The 11,964-nt window shown below is 33.9% G+C and overlaps 1 protein-coding gene across 1 annotated transcript; it reads right to left on the bottom strand.

Annotated features, from left to right (window-relative positions):
* Positions 1–9,969: 9,969 nt before the first annotated feature.
* Positions 9,970–10,867, bottom strand: LOC120165240 (RING-H2 finger protein ATL5-like). Its single transcript, XM_039174799.1, has one exon. It carries the CDS (start codon positions 10,744–10,746, stop codon positions 10,033–10,035), a length of 714 nt encoding a protein of 237 aa, XP_039030730.1. The 5' UTR covers positions 10,747–10,867; the 3' UTR covers positions 9,970–10,032.
* Between the last annotated feature and the right edge of the window lie 1,097 nt (positions 10,868–11,964).

The raw sequence follows: 11,964 nt of genomic DNA, 5'->3' as shown, positions 1-11,964 counted from the left end.
TTCTGACAGGAATATCTGAGATATGTGCCTCTTCTAAATGAGGTGACCATTTTCTGGATCTGGAGGGGTCTAGTCGGACAGAGTGGTATAAGTCACTTGGTAATTCATTCCAGGTCGACACAATGATCCTTGTTTTAAGTCAAGGTTATTTCTGGAATATACTTTTCCATGCAATATGTTGATTCTGATAACTACTCATCTGATTATTAAGCGGTCTTTCAGGATGATTTCACAGATATTGATAGTTCTACTGATACTGAGGAAATCCTGAATTCTGATTATGATGAGGAGAATAAACTGTTATACTTGACAAAAAATGGGGTACTCGGAGGCTGAGGCTTTAATAGCCATGGAGATGTGGTATGAATTCATCAATTGCAGAGTTGACAGATTTTATATGTGCTGCTCAAATAACTAAGGCTGCTGACGCATTTTTTCCAGTAGAAGATAGGAAATCATTATGCAATGACCTCAATTACAAGAAAATACGAAACTCGGGCTATGATCTTTGGAAAAGGAAAGATCAGATGAAGCTTGAAAAAAAGCTTCTTAATGAAGATGATCATGTTCATCTTTTAAATCTAATGATTGGTTTTGGGGTTTCTACCGAACCAGATCACATAACTCAAAGAAAACTTCCAGAAGATGCTATTGGGCCTCCTTATTTCTACTACGAGAATGTGGCACTTCCTCCAGTTGGTGTTTGGACCGAAATGTCACGGTACTTATATGATGTATAGCTAAAATTTGTAGATTCAAAGTATTTTCGTGTTGCTGCATAAAAAAGGGGCTATATTCATAATATGCCAATAGATTTCCTCTTATTCCGCTTGTGGCACTTCCTCCAGTTGGTGTTGGACCGAAATGTCACGGTACTTATATGATGTATAGCTAAAATTTGTAGATTCAAAGTATTTTCGTGTTGCTGCATAAAAAAGGGGCTATATTCATAATATGCCAATAGATTTCCTCTTATTCCGCTTCTTCCATGCACCATGCATGATGTTTTTCCATTGATAACAAAATAATGACTTTCCTTCAAGTGTCCAGATGTATGTTCTTGATGAGTACCGAAAATGGAATCTGGTATGGGTTGGAAGGAATAGAGTTGCTCCACTTGAACCTGATGAGTTGGAAATGCCTCTAGGTTTCCCTAAAAACCATACACGAGGAGGATCTGCTAGAGACATGTTCCCCAGTGGTATCAATGCCCTGTCTCTTTTCTCTGGAATCAGTGATGCAGGGGTTACCTTCTACTGTCTTGGCATACTTTTGAAAGCAAAGGTGCAAGAACTGAATTATGATCAGTTGGAGCAATTGATGAGTACATTTTTTGAATTCGAATTCTTTGTTGGTGACATTCCGTGTAACAACCTTACCGGAAGACATAAACATCATCAAGATGAACTAAAAGTTTTTTGTTGGTGTCTTTTCTTGCAATTTCTGCTACAGTGACTGCCTTCTCTGTTGCTTCAAGATACACACTTACATATCCCACTCTTCCCAAACCATGGAAAGGTTTAGTTGAAAGGGGCTTTCTGTATCTCCCTTTAGAATAAGGTAATCATTCTTGATAAGTTACTGATAATGTCACATGAGGGCATCATAAGTTCAATTCTCCAAACTTTCTGGCTTCTCAGACCACTTGATTTCAAGAGTGCTTCATTATTTTGGCCTAACTTATTATTTCTCTTAAATAGAGGTAGAATAGGCAACAACTTGCTTCAAATACCTTCCTCATTTGAGACTGTCTTGTTTGAAAATATTTTTTTTCTCCTTACTTTATCGAAGAATGAAAGAATTTTGTAAAATGTTGCCTATCCCAGGTTCACAATAAAATCAAATCATAATCATGAATTCAAAGAATATCAAAAGAATCAACAATTCTTTAATGTTTGAGAATTATAGTTCTTTGACGAGTATCAAGATTTGGTTTGGTTTTCAGGATGGCTTTCCTATTTTCTATGGTTACATCTATTTAAGATGTCACTCATCTCTTGCTCTTTATGAACTTTTTCACATGTCTCACTTTGAGGACTTGGTATTTTAACGGATATGTAGAAAATAACGCAACTAGGATTGCCAATCACTAGACCTTCTAGAGTTCTTTCATTTCAATTCTCTGGAATCTTTCATTTAGACTCATCTAATCGAAGTAGTGTGAAAATATCGGTCTAAAAATGAAATTTCTGAGTGCTTGTGTGAAGTTGACTATAACAGGTGTTTCGCAACTCCCTTAGTCCATTTGTTAACACATTTGCCATTTTGGCTAGCTAAATTCAGCTTTATTGTATATAATAATATAATCACCTTTATCAGGTTAATTGAAAATTATCCATAAAGTCGGGGCGATTAACCAAATGCTCTAGAGGGACAGTTTTATTACATATAATAGTATAATAGGCTAGCTGAATATTATCCATAAAGCCAGGGCGATTAACCAATTGCTCTAGAGGGACAACTCAAGCTTAATTGTATATAATAATATAACATGGGTGTTCAAATCCAATTTCTTAAGCTTGTTAAGAAGAACATGTTATAGTCTAGGTGTTTTGGTGGAATTCAGAAAATCTCTTTGTTAGAGTTCAATTCTCAAGCAACTGACTTAAACTAGATTTACCTATTTGTGAAGATTACGTTCATCATTGAACGTCATCAATAAAAAAATACTCTAGTCGGTTTTGTAATGTAATACACCAATGATGCCCCATGTTGTACGCTCCTATATATAAATACCAAGCCATTTTATAATTCCTTTCAATGGGAGTAGGCTATCTCATATTTGTATTAGGATAGTGTTTGGGTATATTTTCATCTGAGGTAAGATCAAGGGTCCTTGTTTTTCTGGTTTTCAATCTTGATATTCTTGTCAAAGATTATAACTCTAATCATGAAGAGTTTTTTAATCTAGTTGATATTCAAAGAACTGCAAGATTGCAAATTTGACTCAATGCTCATAACCTTAAAAGCAACATAAAATTATTTATTGCACAAAAGGCGAAGAAAAGAACAAAAACAAGTGCAAACAAGATGCAGAAAATAAAAAGGTACTACAGTGGTAGATAATACTTCCACTTGTTTATGCATCATTACTCCTCTAATATTGGGTGTGTATTTGGCCCAAGATTTTCCTCATTTTCCCCCCATTTCTTGATCATCTTTTGTGTCAACTTCTTTGGGTAAGCCTTCAGATACACAACTCTTTGCTTTATTCTGAGCAGTCTCCATCATCATCTTTTTCTTCTATGGCTGGTAATTGAGCTCATTTTTGGATTCATAACAACTTTTATTAAGGATGATAGCCTTGTCCTGATTCTGAACATATATTGTGGCTGTAATTGGAGTAATATTCACCAGACGCTTTGTATCCAGACTCTTTTCACTAGTCTTCAGAAAATCTGATATAGGCGTTTGAGGTTTCTTCAGAGTTTCATCTTTCCCTTTCATTCTTAAACCTGTGGGCCAGTCTTGAATTACCTCTCCTTTTACTTTTTAATCATTTATAATCAGAGAAGTATTGAGAGTTGAACGTTTTATCTTTGGATCAAGTACTTTATTTTCTTCTTCCTCTACAGCATGTACTTCACTTGTTTTGATATTATTAACTCCACTTTGGGGTTTAATTCCCGATTATTTAACCAAAATAGATTGATCATCCACTTCTATGATTCCCTGAACCAAAAGGTCTTGAACTCGTCGTTTGAAGCGACCACAATTCTCAATGGAGTGTCCTCGGGCTCCAGCATGATAATCACAAGAGAGTTTCTTATTATACCAACTCGAGTATGGAAGCCACAAAGGCTTAGCTCGATATGGAGTAATAATCTGGCCTTTTCTCAAGATATAACTTGTTGCACGGAATTGAAGTAAACTTGGGTAGAATTTCCCTTGACATCATTGTCTCCTTACAATTGCTTACTTTGCTTTCTTGAAGACCATGTGAATGATGATCGAAATGTTTGCTTTGAATGTTTGCTTTGAATGTTTGACTCTTGAACATCATGTGACGGACAATAATTAAAAAATTTCTCTTTCTCAACCAGTTTTGAGCTTTTTAGGATCTTAGGTTTCCCATCTTCAAAACATAGCAATCCTTCTGTTATAAGATCTTGGACCTTTAAATTCACAATCCTACAATTCTCCGTAGAGTGGCTAAACTCTCCAGAATGATAATTGCATGAATTCTTGACACCCTGCCAATCTGGATGCAATAAGTGGAGGAATTGGTGTTATGAGGTCATTTTCAAAAAGAAATGGTAATAAATCTGAATATGAGATTGGAATTGGAATGAGAGGTATCATTTTCTTTTTGCCTTTCTTAGCTTTCTTCAATGGAACTGAAATTTCTTCTATGCTTCTCTTCAACTTGATCTTTGTCTCATCTTGTGGGGTCATACCCGATTTTTGGAGATTTATCGAATTTCCACATTCCTTGGCAAAGTTCTGGATTACAACAGGATCCTCTAAGGGTTTCTCTCCAGGATTACAATATTCACCAGGTCCATCAATTTGGTCAGTTGTTCCTTTGAATCCTCCTGGAACTTTTTCACTTGATCAGTCATCTTTTGTTGTGTCTCGATAAATTGCTCTTGTAGTTTCTCGATTCTACCAACCCTTGCTAAAATCTCATTCATGGCTATTATCCTTCTTTAGGAAGACCAAGTTAACTCCACTTTGATTCTATCATGGAATTCTCCACGAATTATTCCATGTTGTCATGATTAAATGCATGTAGAATAGTTTGAAATAAAATGTAATTATGCAAATATGCAAATGCAAAAATGAAAATATAAATATAAACATAAAAATGAAAAAAATGCAAAATGTAAATGCAAATGTAAATATGTGAAAGTAACAATAAAAATGCAAATTGTGCAATACAAAAGCAAACATAAAAGTATAAATGAAAATGTAAAGATGCAAAATGCAAATGCATGTATGAAAAGGTGTCACTCAAGAGTGATCATCTTAGAACAGATTTTATTGAACACAAAAGTTTCCATGCATCAAGCAAAACTTTTACATATAGGGGACAACTTTTAGTCCTATCTTCAACAAAACTTTACATGTAGGAGATAACTTTCCCATTTTCTTCTTGAAAGTTAAGTTAGTCGATTAGCTTATGGGTCGTATTGCTTGTCTGGACTGCAGCTTCTTCCATGACATTCTGGTGTTTCATCTTCTGTATCAGTTCTTGGAGTTGCTCATTTTCCCTTGTAAGAGAACTTTTATGTTCAAGATGTTCTTGGACAAGATATTCATATATATTGTAGTTCTTTTTCAGCTTGGTGACCCATGTTATCCACTCTTCTGGAGTGTTTCCTATGCCAGCATTTTGAAAGGCTTGACTGATCTTTTGGAAATCTTCATGCATGGTTTCCACTTATGTGCTCAATTTCTTGTTTTGATCATTCAAATAACATGCTTGAGCTTCATAAAAACTACCTTTATTCTGAATACCCTGACTGATGCTCTTACCATAGACTGCTTTTGGTATCAATCTGGCAGGATCTTTGTGGAGTACTTTTGGTATTAATATAACATGATCTCTATGTGTATTGCTCGCTTCTATCTTCAGAGTTTTCTCAAGATGTTCTTCCTTGGCCGCATTATATTTTGTTTGATCATAAACTTTTTGTCCATTTACGATTTCTTTCCAATTTGATGAACAGTCTTTCAAGACAACACCTTTTGATTATGATATGATCATGCAATGCAAACAAAGAAATCAATATAAACAAGTTAGTGCAAAATAACATGCAGTAAAAAAAGATAAGAAAAAAAATGGTTAGTACCAACTAATGGAAAAAAATTTCTATCTATCAAGGTATAAATCCTAACCTCATGCTTTCTAGTTCCATGCTTTGTTTGAAAAAAATTAACCTAACCGCATGATTACTAGTTCACATACATTTATTCAGAAAAAATAAAAAAATCAAATGAAAGTTAAAAAGTTAGAAATTATTTCTCCTTTGTGTACACCTACGGACAGAGGTTCAGTATTGTCTTAGATCAGGAGAATTTCTAGGGTTTATTATATACAGGGTTTTGGTTCTAAGAGTAAAGGTACCCGAATTGTCCTTGTTAGTACCCCCTTGGGCTGCTAACCCTCAATCCTAGTCCATCACAGACTAAAGTGCATCGAGTTCAATTCGAGGGGATACACTTCTCTATGCCTGACACGGAGAATAAATTCCCTCGAAGACATACAGCATATGAACCTCGAAAGCTACTTGCTAGGTCTAACACGGAGAATAAATTCTCACGAAGACGTCGCTTTCACTCCCACTTAAAAGGGACAAGCTTGATTAAAAAGCTTATGTTATGCTATGCATTTGTTGTGTGTGAGGAGAAATGTTCAAACCTCTGACAGAAACATAAATAATGAAATAAAATACTTGAAAATAAAATGAAACATTAATAAAATAATATACATATAAATATTATGAAAATAATAAGTATATATAAAAATTTTGAAAAGAAATAATTAAAAATTAAATATATGAATTTTTAATTTCTAATTAATATAGACAATTTATAATTGATTTTAAAGTTTGACCAGACATCCCCAGCGGAGTCGCCAAGCTAAGGATTAGCACCCCCACAACGCCCAAAATTTGTACTTATTACTTATAAATTGTCTCTATTATTGGAAATTTAAAAATTCAAAAATATATTTAATTCATAATCCTGTTATTTTAAACTTATTAATATAATATATTAATATCTATATTTTTAAATAAGATATTTATTTAGAAATATCAGAAAAGGACTTCTATGTGCTTTAAGACAGCTCTTTTCTTAATATAAATATTAATAAAAAAATAAATAAAAAATAGGTTAATATATATAATTAATAAAAGTAAAATATTTATTTAAAAATATCAGAAAATGGACATCCAATTACTTTAAGAATGCCCTTTCTTAATATTTAAAATATAAATAATAATTTTTTCTAATAAAATAAAACAATATGTGTTTTCTGATTTTTATAAGTAAGATATTTATTTATTTAATATATTAGAGTAGGACATCTAGTTGCTTTAAGACTGTCATTTTCTTTGATATTAAAAATAAATAAATATTATTATTTAAACAAATATATATATAGATACTTATATGAATAAGATAAAAATAATAATTAAAGCAATAATTAAAATATAAAAGTAATAATAAATAATATTGTAATAAATATGATTAAAATAAGAGAAATTAAAAATATAGTATACATGTACTAATATAATAAAATTTAAATTCTAAATTATAAAAAAAATCAATTTATTGATACACCTAGACATAGGTATCTTTCTTGAAGATTTTGTTAAATTAAAGAAAATGGGATCATGGTGATTTAATATAAATATCTCGTGTAAATAGTAATGATTTAATTATATATTCTACATACATATTATATAAATTTATCAAACAAATTATTAACACTACCTAAACATAAAATTAATCATATTGATAAATTATATAACAAATCATGCTACACTAGGTTAATATGATCATTATCTGTCTAAAATATCATACCATCTTTATCATTTTACTCTAAATAAATATATAAATGACTAAAAGGAAATAAATAAAATATAGATGCCAACTAAATAACAGAAATATGCTTTTAATGATTAAATTATTAAAGTTAATAGACATAACTTGAAATATTATATAATATAGGTACATATAGTATAATTTAGCTTTAATTATTAACTGGTAATTAAAATATAAATATTTAAAATTAAAAGGACTAAATCTGGTATTATCCTAAATATTTAATAAATATAGTAGGGACTATAATATAATAAAATAAAATTAAGAGTCTGAATTAAAAGGTTCAAAAGTTTGATTTAAGTGACTAAAATGTAAATTTACAAAATTACAGACATTACGGGGCATATTTAACCATACATGAGATTACCTAGAAGCCCTCACCAAAACTACATCGTTTTGGTGAGGGTATTTAAACCCTATTCCAATCGGCCTTAAGGCCATTCTTGTTCATTTCTCATTTCTCATTCTCTCTCTATTTGAGAGAGATGAGAACTCTCTCTGTTCCCTATCTAAATTCCTTCACCGGGTGGAAACTTGTCGCCGCTATCGCCCGCTGCCGTCGGCCACCGTCTCTGGTGGCTGGAAATTACAAATTAACCCAAACGATTCGCTTTTAAACCTTTAACTTGAATCTAGCATTCTTTTTTTCTAAAACCCTCTATTTTACCCTAGATCTAAATAAACCGAAGTGATTACCTTCGGTTTAATCTGGATCTTCGGCGGCTTTTGAAGATTCTAAAGCTGGTGGTAAGGCTCTCGACTTCTTCTCCTTTTGTTCTTCATTTTGATGTTGTCTGGGATCGTTGGTTTAGATGCTTTTCTATCTCTTTTTTTTTGTTGTCTTCTCTCGTTCTTGCTCTGTGTCTCCTCTCTTTTTTCCTCCCCTTTTCTTCTCTGCAGGAGATGGCCCTTTATAGGCCTCGTCGGTGTCTTCTTTGGACCAGTTAAAGGAATGGCCCTCGGTGAGTCACCGAACTATGGTGGTGACTCACCATAGGGTAGCAACGTGGACAAGGCAACTGTCTTCTACAGGCTTCAGCGTGGCAGTAGGGCGTTGGATCACCTGGCAGTGCTGGAAGCTGCTGCAACTGATGCGTGGATGGGCTGCTCACTGGAAGCTGCTGGAAATGATGCATGGAGGGGCTGCTGGATAGAGGGGGCTGCTCGGGTAAAAATTTAGTGTCTACAGGTTTAATTCCCTTTTAATAGGTTAAATTAGATAACATTTAGATTTTTTGATGTTAATTAGCCCTCAACTTTAGAAAATTTTAATTTAGGTCCTTAAACCTTTAAGTCTTTTAGAACTCGATATTTTAGATCTTGACATTTTTAGTCCCCGAACTTCGATTAGAACTTGAATTTTGGCATAATTAAATAGGTTAAATAGAGCCTTTTAGCTAGATTTCGATATAATCCTCTTAATTTGAGGAATAATTCGAGTCGGCCCTCGCGTAAATGCTTGAGGGACCATCTCGGTTATTCGATTCAATAATTGGTTTAAAAATTAAATAGGGAATAATATTAGAGCATACACTTTTAGGTTTAATCTTCTAGATTTCCTAATTTTCATAATTTGACACCTTAAGCTAGAAAAAGCTTTTAATTTACCTTAGCTCAATTAGGATTAATAAAAATTTGTTTGATTGCATTTTATTTTCAAACCTAAGGCAATGTTCACTTTTTAGGGAATTAATAGTATATCTCCCTCAAGTATGCTCAAGGGAGTGACTACTGGTGATTCCCAAAATAAGTCGACATCCTTTTCAAAACCGCATCATGATTTCTGAAATTAAGATAATGTCTAGTTATTAGGCACAATAGTTGATCTCCTACATTTATGCTAGGGGCGAATGCTATCGGTCTTAATAAACGAATATCCTTTTCAACTTTGCATCTGTAATGATTTACAAATTAAATAAAGATCGAACTCAAAATTTCTGATTTTAAATATAGGGTAATCAACTAGGTACCAATTTTTGGGCTCTTGTGGGGGTGTTAATCATTCCCCACGTGTAATTGACTCTTGAACTCGATTTCTGAATTTTCGCAGACCTTAAAACTTAGTATTTTCATAAAAATAAATTGTTTTATTAAAATCACCCGGTTTTTATGGTGTCCCAATTGTACCTTAAATGATTGGTGACGACTCTTCACATTTCAAATTGTTTTCAAAGAAAAAAAGACCCGAGTCGGTATCGGTATTTTCCCCACCCATGCAAAAAACAATGTCGACAACTTGGCGACTCCACTGGGATGTTTTTGCTTTTAAAACAACTTGAGAGTCGAGTCACGAGTTGTTTACTCTATATTTAGGATTTTGGGAAATTATATGAATATTTTTGTTTTACTAAAATATACGGTTATTTGTAAACTTAAAATTGTATTTTTAAATTTGGATCAGGCTCTACCCAATCAATGGTTACCACGTTTACAATATCAACAACTCGTGTTTGTCTAACAGCAGTCCTTGTTTCTTTCTTAATTACCTAAACTCGATGTCAAACGACCGCCGATTGATAGAGGTGAGTAAAACTCAATTCGATTCGAGTGAACACTCACCTCTATCGGTGGTAACTCCACAACAATTCCCACTAGCTCCAGTTTCTTCATGGGGCAACTCTCCCCCATCTCCAATGACGATGACGAAGAAGAGGGGGAACAGATTTTGGTTTCCCTAACATCTCTAACAGGTTCTGATCCGGCTGTTTCAAACACTACGTCGGCCGTTTGCTTTGGGTTGACCGAAATAACAGCTTGGACCTGAGCTCTACACAGTGGGCAGTTAGAGTGACTATAAAACCACATGTCGATGCAGTCAACATGGAAAGTATGTTTACACTTTGGCAAAACACGGGTTCTATCGTCGTTTTCGAACTCCGATAAGCAAACGGCGCATTCCAGCGGAGGGAAATAGCTGGATCCGGTGGCGTAAACGATAATAGGGATCGTTTCAATGATGGAAGAATCCAAACCCTTGGAACCAACTGTTATCGAAGTAGTACCGGCGGTGGATATGGAAAGTAATCGCAGGGCACGGCGGCGCATGTAACGACGACGGCCGTCGCGGAAGAGGACGCGTACGTAGTTGTGGAAGCAGAGTACGATGATTACAGCAACGAAGAGAACGACGCCGACGCAGAGGATTGCTTTGCCGTTAAGAGCATAATCAATGTGATTCCCTTCTAAATCCATGAAAAAAATTGCGGGGAAAAAATAAAGGGATTATGGATATATGAAGAGGAGAAACGAAAGGAAGAGGAAGGTTCCTATATAGAGGAAAGAAGTAAACTCTGGGAAGCTTTTTTAATCATTTAATCAGAGAGCAGCTTTGGCTTTTGTTTGTGTTCGCTACGTCTGTGTATCGTATTTATACTGATGGCCACCATTACTACTACAGTATTTTCATTTTCCTTTATTTAAGGTTTATAATGCTATTTTTTGCTTGATTAAAGTAGCTATTTTATTAACCGGTTTGATTGAGGTAGTCAGCCTGATATCACTGAAGCTGGTCCTAAGTTTTAAAAGAATCATTCATCAAAATCAGATGTACAACATAGATTAATTCAAATTAATCAGGATAAAACTCTAGAAAACCTGAAGGGGAAAAGTTAACAATTATTTTGTTTTAAGTTTAATTTTATATTTAAATTTTAAAAATAAGTTAAATTATTTTATTGACGGGTTGATACGGATCGGTTCGGATTAGTTTGGGTACACCTAAACATGCCACTAACTAAATTGTCCTTGAACATTAAAAAACTCAAGATCAATAAATTTGTTCTCATAGTCTCTAAAGCTCTAGGGAGGGTTGGGGGTATTGGTTTCGTTATGGGATAATGAGCAATATCAAGTATATAAGTATTATATTAGCAGTAGCTTTGTGCTGGTGAAAGAAAAATGGCTAGGGGATGTACTCAAGGAAACTTAATGCCATAGCAATTCATATTGCCCAAGCGGGGCTACAAAGAAATTCTTGTTTAAGGCGTTGTGGTTATGCAAGGAAGTGGGGAGATCGGTTCTGCAGAATTTGCATTTTGTTCGTTGTCTTATTGTTGTGGTTTCATGGTCTGGTTTGTGGTTGCTTTAGGTTTTGGTTGGGATTGCTTTGATTACATAGAGTTAATCTTTGGTTCTGCTTTTATGTATTAGTGGTTTTTTGGGTATTTGTCTTTTCTTTGTTTGCGTGGGTGAAAAGGTTTTGATGGTTTTAGCTGTAATTTTAGTTGCAATATGTGATCATTTTGTTTGTGTTGCAAGGTTAAGTTGATCGCAGCAGGTTGATGCAAGGTGATTGCATGATCAGTAGATTTAGATTGTGTTTGTTTTGAATTTTGTTTCATACTTATTGTGTTGTATTTTTTTCCTCCCCATAGGTTTAGAGATGTATTTAACGAGGCACACAATTTAAGC

The sequence above is a fragment of the Hibiscus syriacus genome, unplaced genomic scaffold (assembly GCF_006381635.1).
Source record: "Hibiscus syriacus cultivar Baekdansim isolate YM2019G1 unplaced genomic scaffold, ASM638163v2 tig00111582_pilon, whole genome shotgun sequence".
NCBI classification, from domain to species: Eukaryota; Viridiplantae; Streptophyta; class Magnoliopsida; order Malvales; family Malvaceae; genus Hibiscus; species Hibiscus syriacus.
The sequence above is the reverse complement of the archived record's forward strand: the minus strand, read 5'-3'. Positions and strand labels throughout refer to the sequence as shown.